General features: G+C 41.0%; 1 protein-coding gene across 1 annotated transcript; it reads left to right on the top strand.

Moving 5' to 3' along the window:
- Positions 1-509: 509 nt before the first annotated feature.
- On the top strand, positions 510-19421 carry LOC120426696 (uncharacterized). The gene is made up of 8 exons (XM_039591475.2): positions 510-693; positions 791-1135; positions 1224-2555; positions 14321-14524; positions 14587-14748; positions 14817-15092; positions 15162-15335; positions 17944-19421. The coding sequence occupies exons 2-8, from the start codon at positions 838-840 to the stop codon at positions 19233-19235; spliced, it is 3738 nt and encodes a 1245-aa protein (XP_039447409.1). The 5' UTR covers positions 510-693; positions 791-837; the 3' UTR covers positions 19236-19421.
- Positions 19422-20280: the final 859 nt, after the last annotated feature.

Here is a 20280-nt window from a genome sequence, read left to right as displayed (position 1 = left end):
GGAATGGAAATGTTACGAAAAGTCTAAAAAATAGCCTAATTTGGAAGTTAAACTAAATTTCTTGCCTCATTTTACATTAAATAATGCAAGATTTGCAAAATATTCATCGTTTAGTTCAGAATTTGCAAAAGTTTTCAGGCTTTCAATATGTTTTCCCCTATTTTCATTTGTTGTTCCTGAAAGTTTCTCAGCAAGTGCAGCTGCGCATCTGTCAAATCGTCTGTTTGACAATCGCTGATCGCTGAGGGTGAGTGAGAAGGAAGATAGGAAAGTGCGGTCAAGTTTGGATTCGGGGTGGCACGTCAGTTCGTCAGTGATACTAGCCTTAAACAAACAAACGCAGAAAGTTTCATCCAAATCGGAGCACCTCGATACGACCTCTAGAACAAACCGAGCAATATTTACAAAAACTGCCTCTCAAGTAAATTTGGCAACACTGCCTTCCACTGACATTACGATTTTGTCCGCTTCGAAGATAGGCCCTTTGCGTTTGCAACGAGATCGATCTCGAGTCGGTTTTTCAATCTGTCACCAAGCGCTTGAAAAATTCAGTGCGGAAAATCGTCTTTTTCTGCCGCGTTTTGTGTCTTTTCGACGTTTTTCTACAAATTTCCTCTGAAAAAGTGGTTCTCGAACAGCAATAGGTCATTATTCATTGAATCTAACCGGATTTACGTAGCTTCTGAGGCACAGGTAAGCGCAATCTTGAATGTTAAAAAGCGACTCCTTTTTCGACGTCATGATGGATGCCTTCATTTTGCTTTTTCTCTCCACACCTCCTTCCACCCAGCGCAAACTCAAACTTTTCTGCTGACGCCAGATTTCGACGGCGGCACAATGAACCGGAAGCAGCTCGTCTATGTGGAGAACGTTCCGCCGACGACCAAGGAGGAACAGCTGGTGCAGTACCTCGAAAAGTCGGCCCCGGTGCTGCAGGTTTACTTCCTGAAGGAAAAGCAATGCACGAAGCGGTCCCTCGCGGCGTTCGTCCGGGTGGCCAGCGAAGCCGATGTGCCGCTGCTGTTGGCCCGGAACCAGCAAAACTTTCGCGGCAAGCGCCTCTTCATGGTGCCGACCGACACGCCGCAGCAGTTCCAGGCCGATCTGACCATCATCGTGCGGAACATCCATCAGAGTGAGTTGTGCTTGCGGGGGATGCTTGGGGAAGGTAAATTATGATCATTTTTTTTTCAATTTTTTTTTTTTTTTTTTTTTTTTCTTAGAAATCAATGAGGAATTGCTGTTTGATCACTTTGAAGACTGCGGCAAGATAACGTGGTTGCAGGTTCGTACCGACGATTTCGCGTACATCGGCTTCGAGGACAAGACGGCCGTGCGTCACGCAATGGCCAAGAACAACATCCCGCTGAAGAACAGCCAGCTCAAGGTGCAGATTCTCACCCGGAACGTGGACATCATGATCGTGAATCTGGACACGCTGCCCAACCGGATGCCGGAGCTGTACCGTCAGCTGTGTCAACCGGTGGCACCTCGAGCCAACGCGGGTCAGCAGCCGGAACCGATGGATCAGGATCCTCCCCTGAACCAGTCACAGGTCCAAAGGCAAGGTCAGCAGCAGCAGCAACGTCCTCAGCAAAACCAACAGCAAGGTACGCTGGTTGATAAGCTGAAGGAGAAGGCCAACCAGCTGGCTGGAAAACAGCCACCATTCCAGCAGAACCAGAACCAAAATCAACAACAGCAGCAGAGACAGCAGAATCCACAGCCGCAACGGAACCAAAACCAACAACAACAACAAAATCAGCAAAAGCAACAACAGCAGCAGCAGCAGCAACAAAACCAACAAAGGCAACTGCAGCAACAACAAAATCAGCAAAAGCAACAGCAGCAGCAGCAACAACAACAGCAGAAGCTGCAGCAGCAACAAAATCAGCAAAAGCAACAGCAGCAAAAACAACAGCAACCTAAACCGCAACCCGTTCAGCCGGTCCAAGCCCCGAAAGCACCCGCCGTGACCAACGGTCAAGCGGCCAAGCCTCCGCAGCAGACGCCGGTCGTCGAAACGATGGACTTTACGGCGGATGATTCGAACGACTTCAAAGCCGACGAAATGGCCACGGACGTGGAAATTGTCGAAGACACCGTAGAAATCGTCGATCTGGACCTGGACGAGGTGGAGATCGAGGAGGACACCTCCACAATCCCTCCGATCCCGTCAAAGTACACCCAAAAGCCAACGGATTACATGCGCGCTGTCAAGGCGTCCGAGCTGAACTTGATCGACGTCGAGCTGAAGAGCCCGGGCGATCGGTGCGCCGTGTGGGTGAACAACATCCAGCCGGAAACGCGCCGGCTGGACATTGCCAAGTACATGGAGCAGTTTGGCAACGTGGAGAGCTTCAAGGTCGGCACGTCGAAGGCTTGCTTCTTCACCAACTGGGCCAAGGTGATCTTCTGCGACGAGGAGAGTGCCGATCGGGCGGCCGAGTACTTTTTGCACCCGTTCCGCGGCCAGTATCTGTTTGTTCTGTCGTGCAAGAAGGCCGTCGACGAGGTGCCGGAAAAGTGCTTCGTGATTGACTATTTGTCCAAGTGTGAGTACCTATATATTTTTGGGATCATCCGCATTCTTTCCAACGAATCTTTTGACTGGGGTGCTTGTTAGCCTGCCATCGGTGACATAAACCATAAACGCTCAAGTTGATCAGAAGAATAAGTTTAGACCGGTTATATGGAGTTTAGTGAGCACCAGATTTTACCGTTTCCAGAAATGAAGCCATACATAAGGGTTCGTTCAAAACTTACGTCCATGAAAAGGAGAAAGGGGGGTCTGAAATTTCGGTTTCCTCTGGACGTAATAAAACCCTAACGGCACAGAGTTTATCGGAAATTTCGAAATTTGTCTTCAAAATCATAAAAATAAATTAATAACTATTAACTAAAAAATTAAGATACTATTTCAATATTTGATCAAAAAATGTTTTTTCCCCAGGCAGTCTTATTCGGAACTTATTTGAAACCGCGTTGAGTCTGGGGTATTAAAAAACACCAAAAAAGTCAAAAATCTAAATATTGTTTATTAGAACTTCAACTTTAAAAAAAACTCCAGATTTTTCGAACTCGAGAAGAAACCGGGAAAAATAAGAAAATTTGATTCCAAATTCAAAATATTATAAGTTTATTTAAAATTCTATAGCCGGGAACCGTGGTGTAGGGGTAAGCGTTATTGCCTCTCACCCAGTCGGCCTGGGTTTGATCCCAGACGGTCCCGGTGGCATTTTTCGAGACGAGATTTGTCTGATCACGCCTTCCGTCGGACGGGAAGTAAATGTTGGCCCCGGACTAACCTAGAGGTTAGGTCGTTAGCTCAGTCCAGGTGTAGGAGTCGTCTCCCTGGGTCCTGCTTTGGTGGAGTCGCTGGTAGGCAGTTGGACTCACAATCCAAAGGTCGTCAGTTCGAATCCCGGGGTGGATGGAAGCTAAGGTGTAAAAAGAGGTTTGCAATTGCCTCAACAATCAAGCCTTCGAACACCTAGTTTCGAGTAGGAATCTCGCAATCGAGAACGCCAAGGCAATGCTGTAGAGCGAATAATTTGATTTTTTTTTAAATTCTATAGCAGGCCAAGGGTGGATGATAGGGGCAGGGGGGGCAGAATGGCCCGCCTAAGTAACATGCGCCAAAAACCATAGAAAAACATGAAAACTTATGAATTCAGTGTAGTAGGCTTATGCTTTGGGATGTTCCCTTCAATGTTGTATACTTGGTTGATGAAATTTTTTAGCTTAAAACTATTTTTGAGCCACCTTAAAAAAAAGTTTTTTCGACTACTTTTTCAGGGTGCGGGGCAGAATGGGCCACCCTGCGGGGCAGAATGGGCCACTTTAGAAAACAAGCCATTTTGTCTAATACAACGTTGAAGGGAGATAAGAAATGACTTAAGGTACCTTTCTAACATAGTTTCCATGAAGTTAGACCACTTTTATAAAAATAGTCACTTACCAAAACAAACATTTTTGAAAATAGTGTTAATATGTTGAAAAAGGACACTATTTTTACAAATAATCATAAAAACAACTAAAAAATCAACTAATGTTGCATTAAACGTAATTTGTGAAGCTACCAGGAGTGAAATAATCCATTTATTCCAAATTCCATAACTTTTGATTGTTTTTATAAGGCAGGATAAGGGTGGTCCATTCTGCCCCCAAGTGGATTTTAATTTAACACTTCCACCACCAAGACTCTAAATGATTTTAAGGTTCCGTTGTTGATTGTATACCTTGGTAGTAACATCTAGTATCGTTATAAGCATTGAGCAAACTTTTTCAAACAATCCAACTTTTCAGAAAGCTTATTTAAAAACGTTACTTAATCCACCAGAAGGTGGTTGCTGCCTTCCTCCTAAAAGCCTTACAACCACACACTACGAAAGTTTTGGCTAACGCTTACTTAGTAAAGACACTATACATCTGAGTGCTGCCATCTATGATAAATTTATTGAACGATTTGAAAGCACTGCAGTGTTTGTGTGCGTGCACTGAGCGGAAAGTTCCGACAGCCTTTCGCCGGAGCTTTCAAATTATGTAAATAATGACCCTTTTTATTATCAACCAAAACAGTTTTTCGAACATAACTTGTAATGTACTGCACCAAACCGGATGAAATTTAAAAAAGACTTAAAGAACCTGAAGATGAATCCAAAAACAAAGATCCGGACAAAATCGGTCGAGCCAGTTCCGAGAAAAGTGAGTGAGAAAAAAAATTCTACGTCCATCCACACGCACAGACATTTGTTCAGAATTTGATTCTGAGCCGATATGTATACGTAAAGGTATATCTTGGAGGCTTATTTAAAAAGTTCAATTTCTGAGTGATTTTATAGCCTTGCCTCAGTGAGGTGAGGAAGGCAAAACCTCGAAATAAACAACATTTGCGTGTTTTTTCTAATAAATTTACATTTTTGCTCATAATTCGAAAAATACAATGAATTCAAACGTCGTTTTCGGTATGGTGAAGTTATTTGACGTCCTTTATAAGACCCTTGCCTTACAATTGGTCTAAATCCATTCTAAAGCCCAAAACCAAGGGTGGCGTTCTTTTTGCGACAAGACTCCGCCTCCCGGGTCTCCTAAGTGTGAAGGTATGGCACGGGGAGAGGGCACCGAATACCTATATTTACACCACTGACGAACTGACGTGCCACGCGCAAACCACTTTTGACCGCAGCTGTCTTCTTCTTGTTTGGCGTTTTCTTCCCTCGCTTCACTAGCTCTCTTCTCTCGCTTCGCGCCAATGTTTACATGCAATGTATTGTTGAAGTCAGCATAAACTGACACACGCTTTCGCCGAAACGAACAGCGCGCTCTAAAATCGTTCTGAGCGCATACTTTTTTGAAACGACGCAGATTACAAGTTGAATCATAGTCGCAATATCGAAAACACGTGTGGAAGAGAGAATTAGTTCAGCGAACCTGAAGGTAGATGGAGTTGGTGTTCGCTGGAGAATTTGCGGTCAGAATTTCCTCAGAAATATGTATGGGGTGGCACGTCAGTTCGTCAGTGTTTACACTTAGATTTTTTTTGCGTTTGCCTCGGGATTCGAACCGGCGACCTCTGGATTGTGAATCCAGTGCGCGGTCCGATTGATCCACACAGGCAGGCGAGGAACATCCCGGAAGGAGCCCAACTACATCCGTACTGCTGGATGCAAAGCCACGCACGCAAAATCCAGATAACACAGATATGTGTAAAAAAATTACACAGATTCCCAGTCAAATCAATCCCTATTCTGAATCTAATTACAATCGAAGAAAAGCCAAGAAAAACCAAGAGCAAGCCAAGATGTAAAAGCCAAGAAAAACCAAGAGAAAGCCAAGAACACCCAAGATGAGAAAGCCAAGAAAAACCAAGAGAAAGCCAAGAAAACCCAAGATGAAAAAGCCAAGAAAAACCAATAAAAACCAAGAGCAAGCCAAGGAGAAAAGCCAAGAAAAAACCAAGAGCAAGCCAAGATGTAAAAGCCAAGAAAAACCAAGAGAAAGCCAAAAACACCCAAGATGAGAAAGCCAAGATGGAAAAGCCAAGAAAAACCATCTTGGTCAAAACAGTATGGCTCTGGTTCCTTGCAAGTGTCCTATTTTCTTACCTCCACGTTGGCTTGGTTTAGGGCGCGTCAATGTGGGAAAGGGAAGTAATTTGTGATTGTAGACGGTATTGTTTTGATTCGCAGCATGGTGAGTCAACTGTTGTGAATGTACGTGAACATCGCAGAACGGGGTTTCTCTTCTTTCCATTTTCAGCTACCATCTATCTCCTGTTTTTATTTTGCTTTACTGATTCGTACTTCTTCATTGATTCTCTGTTTACCATTTGATTTTGATTTTATTAACTCTTGATTCTCGTATCTCTTAATGCCTGTCACTCTTTTTTTTACCAAATAATGCTGCTTTAACAAACTGAGTTTTTTCTTCAAAATAAACCTTCCCCTAATGTACTAGTAATATCAAGTCTATTAATCATTTGCCTATTTTTTGTTGCCGGGTCCGGTGGTTTAGTGGTTAGCGTGGTAGCCTCTGAACCCCAGTATGGCCTGGGTTCAATCCCAGACGGACCCGGTGGCATTTTTCGAGACGAGATTTGCCTGACCACGCCTTCTATCGGATGGGGAAGTAAAACGTCGGTCCATTTGCGTAAAAGAGGTTTTGAGTGACTCACCACACATAACCTTCGGACGCCTAGAAATGAGCAGAAACTTGCAACAGAGACCACAAAAGACCCGGGGGTCGTTAAAGTGGATTACTTTGCTTTTGCTTTTTTGCTATTCTTTGTTGATTTACTTCTTTATTTATTTATTTGAATAATTGTTTATCTGCCCTATAAGTTATCATAACAATAATCTAAGCTTATTTGTTATCTCTATATATTAACTATTGCCTATTTCTACATCTACTACATCAAGCTTCTACTTTTTATTTTTTAACATACGATTATGATTATCTTACTATTGATTCTTTATAAAGTATATTCTCCTTTACTGTCTATTGTTTTCAAGCTTCACCCTTTTCTTCTAACAAGTGAGGTTCGAACCCTTACTCAATTTATGGAATGATTGAAGGATTAACACAAATGTTACTATTGTACTTTTGCTAAACTTTAATAACATGCTTAGGACCAAAAATTGTAACAAAACATCGCGACATAAGAAATAGCAACAGATAAACACGACTTAACATTAGGGAAGATTTCAGGAGAAAACAATACACAGTAAAATAACAATTAGTTTTTTTTTTTGCGGATCGAGGTGGGATCAATTAAGTCCAAGTCCGGTTGTGTAAAGGAACGGTAATGGTCGTGTCAATCTTTCGGCAGATAACTCGCACTCAATGGGAGCGGGATTGAGGACATAATTGGGTAGGTAAAAATGAGATTGTGTTTGTGAGAGTATGTGATCGCGTATTGATGTAAATAAGCTAAATCAAAAACTTCGTGCTCTATCGCCGCCCCCAATGTTCATTAAAAACCCAATTCGCACGAGCTTCACAAAATCAGCTCCAGCGATGGAATAATCATGATCAAAAGAAAATCTTTGGATGAAAAAAATCCAAAGGGAGCAAGGCTCTCCTCTCTCGCGCACGAAATATCGGTAAAAAGAATCGAAAAAAATCATCATCTTGATTATTTGGCGGAACATCATTTTCAATACTACACTTGCAAGTGTAACGTCACACGTCGAAAAATGACCTGTCACATTTTGTAGATGGACAATGTGTGTAAACAAAGTGAAATAAATATTTTTGAGTGGTGCTGACAAGGAAATTCACAAAAAATCATCAGCAGATTGATTTTATTGGATAATTTCGGGAGCGATTTTCTTTTGCCTGATTTGCCTCCTCTCTCTTTCGCGGGTGAAGAAAGTTCGCTAGCGAAATTGTTTTTTTTTTCGCGATTATTCCATCCCTGATCAGCACTATAGGTTTGAACTGTCGAGACTCGTGAAACCCACAGAACTGACTCCAAGGAATCCGCCTGGATTCATTCTTCAAAACTGTGGCACTGTAAATATTCTTCAAATAAATAATAAAGAACTATTAATATTTCCAGACACCACTCGGCAAAGATCAATGTGTAACATCTTTGACTGGCGCTAGTATGGGAAACAAATGCTCCCCTGCTCTTTCCGTATTGGTAAAGTGCATTACAAGCCCTCCGACCGTCCCATGCTTTCCATGGGTTCAAGGTCCCGTGCGGAGGGAGTAAAATAACAATTAGTTTTTGAATTCAAACAAAAAATAAAATAGTTTTTGCTCTAATGCAAGTTAAAAGGCACACTATAAATGGCTAGGCGCTTACACTTACATCAAACACTGTACCACCCCCGGCCGAGTTAAAATGCGTAACCGAGAAAAAAGGTGTGAGAGCGAGTTGTGGCGCTATAACCACGGCAAATAGTGTCCAGGGCATTCGTGGAAATACAATGTCCCATCCCAGAGGATCCCGGAGTACCAAACCTTCTTAGCATGGTGCTCCCAACGAATACAACCAAAATCTCGGAGCGTATGGTGATGTGTCCCCACGCTTCTTCCTCCCCTGTCGATTCAGAATTGTGTTGTTGTTCGAACACTTAGTGCTCAAACTCAACCCAATTACGAGTCATCTCTGCGATACGGCTTTACGCAGTAGGCCTGGCCGCTTTAACGCTTGTGATGTTTTAATGCATTCTAATGCAATGGCGCACTACAAATGTTAATAAATGACAAGAAGAGTGCTAGGCGTCATCTAACCTAAGGCACTCTCCAGGATCCCTTCGAAAGATTGGCTGCGCTAGGGTCTGATTAGATTAGATTAGTAACCGGGAAAGAAGGTGTGAATGCCTGGCACGAACACTCAAAGCGTGTTCTAGCGTGTTGCTCGTACCGTCGACTGGGGCAAATTGGGATCAAGAATTTTCTGGTTGGTTTCGGATTGAACAGACTCAGACCAACAATATGTGTAGGGGAAGGTAGGGCATGTGTAACAAACTAAGAAAATGCTCTATAAAACCATAAAAAACCTAAAAAATCAGTCGGATTTTGTGATAATCATCTTATTCCAGGTCTTAACTAAGACTTTGATAGAACAAGTTTCTAAAAAATCCTGTTTTGTACTATAAAAAATTGATTTTAAAATTATTGATTTTCCGTACGTTCTACTCAACTAGTGGGGCAAGACGAACAATGCATGGAACAACATGGTAATTTGCTAACAATTGCATTGTTATCACTTAGACACATCAGATTAGAATGTATTTGAAAGGTTACTTTCATTATTAGATGCAATAATAATATTTTACTAATATTTTGATCGCTTTTCCAAAAAAAATAAAATTACTTGGATGATAAAAAGTAAATTTTCATAAACTCACTATATTTCATATCGACAATTTTTTATAACAATTGTTTATGAGTTTTTAAGTACTTTTATGTATTTATTTCCCAATAAAATATGTTGTTGCAGCAATTCGTATTTTTTTCCATACTTAAAATCCATATGGTACACTTGCCCCACCTGAACAAGATTTTATAAAAGCTCTCAATTAAAATAACCAAATGCTAAATCATACTTTATAATAGGTGCAAATCATTGGTAGGGACACTACTGATCTAGGAAAAATGGCATTTTGATAAAATGAACTTAAAAACGAACCCTAAGGGCATCTCCACCGCAGGGACCTAATTGCGTTGCAAAGCTAATTTGGCACCCGCGTCAAGCCCACCGCGGTACTTGTGCGAGAGCTAATTTAGCTTCGAGTTCATCCGTGTTCATCCGAATCTAAACAAAACTCAGGTTTGCCCCGGGATCTAATGGGAGCAAATCATCTGACGGATGGTTTTTTTCAAGCAAAACAATGTAATTGGGTCAATGTGAGTTTGTAAACGTCAGTAAATGTTTACATTAGGAGAGATGCTTGATTTTTCGATTTCAATTCTTCGAGTTTGGAGATATTTTCCCTCCTGTGCTGCAAGTTTACGCATGAAAAATGACTTTTGGCAATCTGGGGTGTTAGTTAGTTTGTTTATGTCGCGTTGGGGCAGTGTTTGATTAATTCTAGATAACTTTTTCAAAACAACCAATGCCCCATGGGTTTCCTATGTACATAGAACCTTTTGAAAAAGTAAGCGAGAATTTGTCGCATTGACGATCTTCTGCCGGACATTTGAAAAGGTCTTTTGTATTGCGTAAAAAGCAAAATTCAATCAAAACATTTTGAATGAACCAATGTGGATTTGAAAACAAGCAAACTATCCTACTCACAATTAAGTGCGTTTGGGTCAACTAAACCTGAGATTAAAAATGTTTCATGAGAATTTTGTTCGGCTTCAAATAAAAAATTATCCAAACACTATTTATGAAATGTTGATTTTTTTTACATTCAAGTCAAACAGTCACTTAAATTTCAAAGCAAGATATTAAACAGTAAATCAGAAAGTACTAAAAATGATAAAGGTAAGGTTTGATTTTTTGATGAATTATTAAAATTATTTTTGCATGTAACAATTATTTTTACATAAAATAATAGTGAAAAAAACAAACATGAAATTACGAGCAGTTGATCCAAATTTTTTGGATTGTATTGAACACATTCACCAGTCATTTAACAATCACACATTTTCAAAAATCTTTTACTACGTAACGCAAAAAATGATTTTTGGACCCCATCCCTCTCGTAACAAAATTCCTAAACAAGTTTTAAAAATTTGGTATGTCCATGAACGTTTTCACAAAAAATGAATTTCATAGAGCGTTTTGATAAATTGTTAAAAAGCCGGGGTGATTTTGATAGTAATTACATCAAATTCAATTTTGGTACGGTTACTTTGAATGTCTAATTTGAAGAATTCGTACTATAGAGAAGAATAAATAAAAATACAAATTTACTTTAAAACTTGTGGTACTGAAAATTTTAATAAATTTGATGATGTTTTTGAATTCGGTTTCAATAACAATTTTAACTATTTTAAGAGTAAAATTGTTCAAAAAATCTGATAATGCAGTCTGTTTTCAAATTCAAATTCATTTTCATTGAGAAAACATGACATTTTCAAAGTAATAAAATAATGCTGTTTATCTAATTATAGTTTACTAACTTTTAAAACTTTTCAAAATTTGTCGACAATTATCTACCAAGGTCAACATGGTTTCATACCATTCCGTTTGTATTTAATTCGTATTTTTAATTTTACAATAAAATCATGAACATATCATAGTCAATGTCATCCAATTTTATGGTATGTAAAACTATTCAAAATATTTTTAAATGAAATGAAAAAAAATAATATAAAATAAGAAAAACGTAGGTATTCGGATTTTTTCCTCACTCCTCCACTGACGTTAGCAAGATATTAGTTTTCTCTTTGTTTACAATTTTACTTTGACCCAATAACATGTCGCTCCCCCTTTAAAATTGGTCTGAAAAATCAGGGGGCAAAAAAAAAATTTCCAAAAAACTTCGAAATTTCCATGAAAATAGAAGTCTAATCAATTGAAAACAATCTAAATAGTAGTTTATGCAACAAGTTGCAAAAAGAGGATTTTTTCAGCATGAGTCGTACATTTATCCAACGAGGTTCACCGAGTTGGATAAATACGATGAGTGCTGAAAAAATCAAGTTTTGCAACGAGTTCCATACAACATTTTTTGAAATTCCGAAAAACACCCATTGAGTGAAATTTTAAGTCCAATTTTCAAGTATTTTGTCAATAAATTGTTTAAATCAAAAAAATGTTGAAAAGTGTTACTTTTCAAAACAAGTGATGAAAAGTTCAACTTTTCAGCACCCATTTCAGTGCTGAAAAGTAGAACTTTTCAGCATTTATTTTGAAAAGTGTTGCTATTCGATTCTGTTATTTTGGTACAGAAAATTAGGCTTTTTCGTCGTTCAAAAATGACAAGAAAAGTAAGTAGTTTCACGACGGAATTGCAAAAATGCATTTTTCTGCATTGATAATCATATTAAGCATGTTTGGGCTTGTTTAAAAATGTTTTGAATTTTTATAAAATACCAATGAACAGCACCGCAAAAAAATTATTTTTCGCAAAAAAATTATTTTTCGCAAAAAATAAAATTTTCGTCAATACTTGGATATTTTGGAAACTAATAATGGCCAAACAACTCAACAGGTGTAGAATGCATTTTAAAACACTTTTTTCATTAAAAAGTTGAAACCATGGCTCGTAATTGCGTAATTGCCCCCCCCCCCCCCTCTCGACTTTGGTCAGAGTAGAGGGACATAAACTTCAAAAAATATTTGCAACGGCCTTATTTGAATTTTAAAATATTATTTCAAAAATGTTAACTTATATTAAATGTAGGTAGTTAAATAGTTTTAATGAAAAAAAATAATACAAAGACATATTTTCTCCCTAAATTTTTAAATTTAAATTTAAGTCGTTTTGAACCAAACTCCTGATTTCTTTAATATTCACTCTGATTTGATATTCAAATTGAATGCATCTTCACTATCATCTTCATTTATTTACTGAAACTTAAATTTTATTTCTTTTGGATTTTCTTGTTCAAATGCGCCTTTTTGCAACTATGCCATTTTTGAAGACAAAAACAACAACCAAAACAAATACAAATAATTCAAAAAATCGCTGAAAAAATTTGCCACCCGCAGCTCGGGGACTTCTCGAGCACCTATCTTGGCTACTCGACGGATCCCCGATGAACTTTTTCTTCGCTGAATGAACTCGAATGCTAATTTAGCTTTAGCTTTGCTACCCGCGGTGCGAAAGTTGGGGTGCAAACATGTCGGGAGCAAATCGGATGAACTCTTTTAAAATTTTGAAAATGATATTTTATTGATATACGCAATCAATTTGGACATATAATGCAATTAGAAGCATGTTCTATCATGCTAGAATATAGTTTCATTGATTTTGATCAACAAAACGGCTAGAATTTGAAATTTAATATATTAGATCCCCGCGATGGGCTTGATTCAGTAGCCAAATTAGCTCCCAGCGGTGCGGAAACGTGCATTAGGTACGGAGCAAAGCTAAAACTGGGGATCCAACCGATAGGTTTGCCACGCAATTAGATCTCTGCGGTGGAGATGCCCTAAGTCTTATTTTTGGCTTTCCAAATGTTATAAGAAAACAAAGGATTTGGGCAAAACACCATTCTTTCTTATGTCCCGTGGCGTTTACGTCGTTTTGGCGGATATGTGGTAGTAGAATCAACTAATTGCATTGCTAGCAACAATTCCCCATACTGGAAATATCAAACTTGTAAAAATTTACAAGCGATTGTTCCTCTTGTCCATATGATCGTCTTGCCCCACCTTCCCATACACCCATTTCCAAATTTAAAACCTTTAAGTGCTCTAAATACTGCTGTCCCTATTCAGACTGTAGTCCCGATTCGCCCCAGATGACGGTACTGAATCAGAGCAGGGGTGAGATGTAGGTGTAAGGGCAGTGCGTGTTCGTCGGGAACCTGGTGCATAAGATCGGTCAAGGTTCGTTCTTACACTGAAAATTGCGAATTGTGAATCAAAATTTCGAAGTTTTTCGAAAAAAAAATTGTTTTGCCCCCTGATTATTCGGGCCGATTTTGAAGGGGGGAGGCGACATAAACTTTGAAAAATATTTGCAACGGCCTAACCGGTAAATAATAAAATCGAAATCTGGTGGCTACTCTGCTTGATGCTCATTAAATTTTCAGAAGACGATTTTTGCCAGTTTCTTCCTTAAGGACTTAATTTACATAAATTGTACTATTTTATTCAAATTCAATGACTATTCTTGCAATTTCTTTCAGTTCATCATACTAAACAACAATAAGAACCGTTCTAAGAACGGTTTCGTGAGGAAGCGTTATTTAATTACTTAACGCATTATTTGGAATTTTCAGACCCCCTCACATTCTTTTGAAACACTTCCTATATATTTTTATTGTTGTAACACAACTAAACTTAATCTGCCTGGACAAAAACCTATTATTTGAAAGCAAATCTAACGAAACATTTTGTACTTTCATTCCAAGCGATATTTTTGATTCCAAGCTATTTTAGAAATTTTGTTCAAAGTGAATGAAGATCTGGAAATGTGATCGTTCTGCGTCGGAATTAAGTAGTGAACGCATTTGGTTAGGAACCGGCCAAGAAAAATTTCAAATGGGCAGCAACGGCAGCGAAAGCAAGCCAGAGAGGGTGAAGAAAAGTCCCAAGCAATCGTTCCCTCTCCTTTATTCTGCTGTTCATAAAGCTGTTCCTTGACCCCTCTTCTTGGGAGGTGCGTACTCACCCCTCAAGAGAAGCCACCCAGTTTGCGTCATCCAACACGCCTCTGACTATAAAATTTTTGGTTTCCTGCAGACATCACCTACGAAGACGTGGTCCGCGCGTTCAAACCCGTCGGAGAGGTGTTCTACATGGTTCGGCTTTACAACAACACGTCCAAGGTGCGCATCTTTTTCGTGAAGAACGTCAGCGCGGCCAAGGTGCTCGCCATCAAGACAGTCGACGGATGCGCCATCAAGGTGGAGACGTTCCAGAAGGATATGGACCTTAAGATTCCGAGTGAGTATTTCTTTTTTGCGGCGCCCAGGGTTAATGTTTCTAAGCTTACGTTGTATTTCCAGAGGCCAAGATGCTGCAGTACAAGGAGTCGCGGGACATCATCACCAGCAAGAAGGCGGCACGCATCGCTAAGATCTACGACGTGGCCAAGCAGGAAGCCCACGATCGCACAAACAACCGGCCGGGATACGTCAACCCGGATGTGAAGAAAAATCCCGTCGAGAGTAAGACCATCCGCATAGCGTTCCGCGTACTTTCTCAATAACTGACGACATGTGTTTCCTTCCCGCAGTCATCATCCACAACGTGCCGAAAAGCGTCGACGATGCTCGCATCACCGAGTTCCTCAAGCCGGTCGGCGAGCCGACCGGCATTCGCCGCGTCCCGGAACCGTTCGATGACCTAGCCGAGCAGGTGTTTGTCGGATTTAGCACGCTCTCGAAGGCGCTGACGGCGGCGCAAATGTCCATCACGGAGACGCTGGGTGGCTTCACGCCGTTCGTGTTTACCGCATGGACGGTGCCCGCGATGAAGGACGACAACACGGTCAAGTTGCGGTTCGAGGCGGGTAGGTTCACGGATGAGGGCTTGACTGTTGAACTAGTAACGGTAACGATTTTTTTTTTCTCCCCTCCAGGATCTAACCCAACCATTCAAAGCATCCACGACGGAATGGTCGTTTACGGGGCGGTGCGTTACGTGAGCAAGACTGCCGCCGATCAGGCGATTGTCGTGTTCAAGTGGCTCAACCAGGGCGTGCAGAAGGCCACCGAGGTCCAGCAGATTGGCACCGTGAAGGTGGTCAGTGCAGGTAAGTTTCGACGGGTTTTGTTGTTTCAGGCGTGTAAAGTTCTTCGATGGGAGAAGGCGTCACGGAAAGTAGCACGAAGTTTTATTTCTGCATTTCTGTTACTATCTACGAAACAAATCAACATTTGCCAGAGTGAATTTACTGATAAAAGATTATTTTTAATAGCCGGTCTTGCTTTTAGTATCAAGAGGTTACTATTATATTTAAAAAAAATTTCTCATTTGGATTTGCTTAAAAAATGCCAAATCTGCAAAATGATAACAGTCACAATGAAATTAACAAATCTGAATCCGAAAAAAAAGTTCAAGAATAATTCATAAGGTATCGAGAACCTATAAAGAAAGTATATTTTAAGTAGGGACAGTTTTGAAGAAATCTAAAACTCGATTTCAGCCATTCTATAGCTATTTGGTCGTCTGATGACCAAAACAAATTCCAGTCATGTCGTAAGCAGGTAAGTTATCTCTCAAACTTTAGCTACACTCTCATCGAATTGACAGAAGAGGCACGATTCTCAACAAGACGGTACAGCATCTTTGAAAACTCACCAGCAATCGAAGCAACCTAGCTTACTTCACCATATACCTACTCAATCTGTAACTCGATTGAACAAGACGCAACAGTTAGCGCAAGGATTTCCGGAAGCATACAACATCTTCAAGGGTTAAGCGATACCGATTCTCCACACATCGTGTTGCTAATTAAGGGTGGTTTTGGCAAGTCTCAAGAGCTAGTCAACCTGAAGTAGCGTGTTCCGGAAGCTCAGTGTCACCAGGAACTCGAGCCAGCAACCTCCGTAGCGAGGATTTTCATTCCATCCCCGGAAATCGGAAGCGGGAGAATTACTCTGAAAACACCGGAGCTGTCGTCGGAGAAGAAAAAATACAGCAGAATCTGCTCCACAACAACAAGTTCAGCCCGCTAGCGGAAAACAATAACAACAACAATGCCAACCCAACAGGACGCCGCGGCGGCTCCAGCACCCAGTCAATCGTCAAGTAAACAATAGCAACCACGGCTGTCTACAAGCTCTTGAGGATAGTGAACGGATGTAAATTTGGTTTCGAGCCGATTTGGAGCCAAGGGCAGCGTGTATGGTAGTTGAACCAAGTGGAGGAAGATTTGAAAGGTGTGGGATTTCCGCAGCGGAATTGGATAGAAGCAGCCCAGAACCGAGTCCAGTGGCGGCGCATCTGGAGACAGCTCATCACCCGGAGGTTGTACGAGCAGTAAAAGTAAGTAAGGAATTCTACACCCAGGAACGACGGAGCGAACGATCTCACCGGGTAGCTGTTCGCGGTTTACCTCGAACTGAAACCGAAACAGGTCAAGTGTCTGCTGAAGAGGGATCACAAGCTGAAGGTGCATGTCATCAAGCGGAAGGAAACGTGCACCGTGGACGAAACTCCATGCATTGTTGTCTTCCCCAAGGGATACAGCAATCTAAAGAAGCTATCTGCAATGAAAGCAGTGGCAAGCACTATTATCCGATGGGAGGCCTAACCGGAACAAGCGGCCGAACGTGACCCAAGAGCTGCTTGGAAGCTGTCACCTCAATGCCAGACGCAACAGCTGTGGGGGTCCCCACATGACGGACGACTGCCAAGTGCAAGACGCCGATCCGAAGGCGGAAGGCGAGGAGGTGCTCTACAGCTCGGAAGAACTGTGGAGATTCTCCCTGGTCTCTAAATTGAAAAGAACCTAATGAAAATAAGTTAAAGTTTTTTTTTTTTCAGTAGGGTGTAACCTTGTTTGGTTTTGCCTAAGGTTGCGCCCTATTGAAACATTATTGCAGAGCTGGTCACCTAGGTCTTTCCTAAATATCCTGTTTTTCTTGTCACCCTGATAAACGTTTACATTTAATTCACAGTTATTTTTATAAATGCACTCCCATATTTTTAACATGTTAACATGCAAATTTTCAGTAGAGGATCTTTGAAAATCCTTCAAAATAGTTCGAAAAAAACCCGTCATCAACTTTAAGACTCACACATATTTTTTTAGTTTTTCCTTGCATACATTTCGATGAAAGAGTTTCACTCGGCTAGTACAATCTAAAATTAGATATATGTCTCTTCTCTGCAAAGGCTATTAAGAAATATCAGCCAAACGTTTTTCCAAATCACTTAACTACAAATAAAATGTACTTTTGCAGAACTGTTGAACTTTAATAAAACACAAAATTAAATTATAAAATAATAATTTATTCAATATCAGTTTAATTCACTCTGGCTACAAGATTGACACAAAATCTTGTTCGTTTAGCATTCAATAATGCTTTTGAAAACATTCTCCTCACATAATCTTCCATCTAAGATGTGTGAGGAGATTTTATTAGCTGTACAATCTTTAACTAAATCCAAATTCCTATTTTTCAAAGCGTTCTCTTTCCTTTGTATAAGAGAGTACTTTTGATCTCAACTTATTTCCCTTCAACACCACAACAACTGATGGCTTCCACTAAAGTTCGGCAATGTTAGCTTGAAAGGCAGTTGCCAAACTAGATGTGTGATATCCAGAAGATCCTCGATACAACATGCACAACGGCTCAAGTACGTCTCACCGGACGTATATTATACTTTACAACCTTTTACGCGATTCGTTACAGAGAAATTCAGCTCGAATTCGTTTACCGGCCCCTCGAAACCAGAGGAGAATACAATCGTGATCGACGACGATGATGAAGTTGTGGTCGTTACGAGCGACGTTCCGGCCAACAAGGGCAAGGCCAATCAAGACCACGCGAAACCGAAACCGGCCAATAACAACCAAAAGCGTCAACAGAACCAGCCCCAAAATCAGCAACGTCAACAGAACCAGCCCCAAAATCAGCAAAGACAGCAGCGTCCGCAGCAGCAGTTCCAAAACCAGAGGGAACCGTCGCCGTCGCAGGAACTTCGACAGATGTTCAACCGACCGAACCGAAACTTCCAAAACCAGAACAGTACCCAGCAACAGTTTCAGCAACGTGCTCAACAGTTCCGTATGCAACAGCAGCAACAAGAACAGCAAATGCAGCAACGCGCACCGAACAACCCGTGGCAAGTGCCGGATCCCCAGATTCGTCCGTTCATTCATGAAAATCCCCGCGAACAGTTTATGAGACCCAACCAGAACAACCAGTTCAGACAGAACAACTTCAACAACCAGTTTGATCGCTTTGGACCGGGCGGCGGCGGCAATCAGTACGGCGGACCGAATGACCTGTTCAACCGCGAGCGTCCCCATCCGATGGACAACATGGACGATTATGGCATGAGACGCGACAACTTTAACCGTGGCCAGCCGATGTTTGTCGACGATCCACCGCTGGATCGCTTCCAGGAGCCGATTCCGCCATGGCGTCAGCAACAGCCGTTCGGGCAGCAGCAGCAACAGCTGATGTTTAATCGTCGTGACGATGACGATGAGTTTGGCAACATCCCGTCGAACATCCCGGAGGAAGATCTGGACGAGTACATTATGCGCAAGCAGGAGATGATCAAGCGTCGCCTGGAACAGCTGGACAAACAGCTGATCTGCTCGGTGGAGAGTTCCCGCCAGCACGATATGGACATGCCGCCACGACGTGGTGGCGGTGGTCGCCCTGGTGCCACCGTCATCAGCCACACCGGCGATGTCCACTTTGTGCCGAATCCGGCCGCGGCGGCCCGCGCTCGCAACAACAACCCACGCGGACGGAACACCCAGGGTGGTGCCGGTCGTCCGAACCGCCCGAACGATCCGAAGGGCGGAGCTAACGCTAATCGCAGCACCTACCGTAACCGCAATCCGTTCGACGACGTTGAGATTGTGCCGATCATTCGGGACCGCGATGGGTCGCCGTCACCCAAGCGTAACCGTGAGGCGGGGCAGAAGGAAGATAACTTTGCTGACCGCTTCAACGCTGCATGGAGCTAAATGCTCAGCGCTAAGGCGGCGGTCACTTATCTTGATTAATATTTACTAGAATTACATTGCTATTTCCCGTACTCCCCAAGTGGAGAGTACACATTTTTCAACGATTGACATAATTTGCAAGTGACACAAAGGTGTATCGTATCCAGACTAAAATAACTTGAATAAACGTATTACTAGTGCAAAGAAGCTCTATTTTGCATCACCGAAAGAAATTATGGTAAGAGCATGCGTATAATGTCAGAGCTCAGAGCTCCGACTTGGCCGCTTGAAGTTTTGTCTTTATCTTTTGCTAGGAATTTACGCAAGCAAAGGCCCAAGAAAACGGTCTTCAGACGATGTTATCTTCTTGCCATGTTTGCCATCCAAAACTATCTCCTTTTCTACTCCAACTTCTGAAAATCTAGCGACTACGACTGAAGGTCCGAATCCGACTCCAACAACGGCACTCCCATACAAAGTTGTTAAAAACTAGCCAACTCCGACTCCAACTTAGACTCGTGATTTTTCTAATGTAATTGTGTGAATTTACAAATTTTAAGAGGTAAAATTACACTTTTTTCTGACTTAAAATATGTATACGAAAAATTTATGATTGTGTCACGTTCCCCAGAAAACCATTCCCCCGAATACCATTCCCCAGAATGAACCGTTCCCCAGAAAAACATTCCCCAGAATGTACCGTTCCCCAGAAATATTTATCGTAGTGATTATAATTATATCCAAAATTTCAAAAAAAAAATCCAAAATTTTCAAAATTTCTGAATGTTTTCAAAATTTTCCAAATTTCCAAAATTTCCAAACTTTCCAAAATTTCTAAAATTTCCAAAATTTCCAAAATTTCCAAATATCCAAAATTTTCTAAAATTTTCAAAATTTACAAAATTTCTAAAATTTACAAAATTACCTAAATTTTCAAAATTTTCAAAATTTCCAAAATTTTTAAAGTTTCCAAAATTTCCAAAAATTAAAAAAAAAATCAAAATTTCCATAATTTCAAATTTTCAAAAAACTAAAAAAAAAAATTCATAATCTTTGATTTTTTTTG

This window comes from Culex pipiens, chromosome 1 (assembly GCF_016801865.2).
Source record: "Culex pipiens pallens isolate TS chromosome 1, TS_CPP_V2, whole genome shotgun sequence".
Lineage (NCBI taxonomy): Eukaryota > Metazoa > Arthropoda > Insecta > Diptera > Culicidae > Culex > Culex pipiens.
Note: the sequence above shows the minus strand (reverse complement) of the source record. Positions and strands in the feature narration are given on the sequence as shown.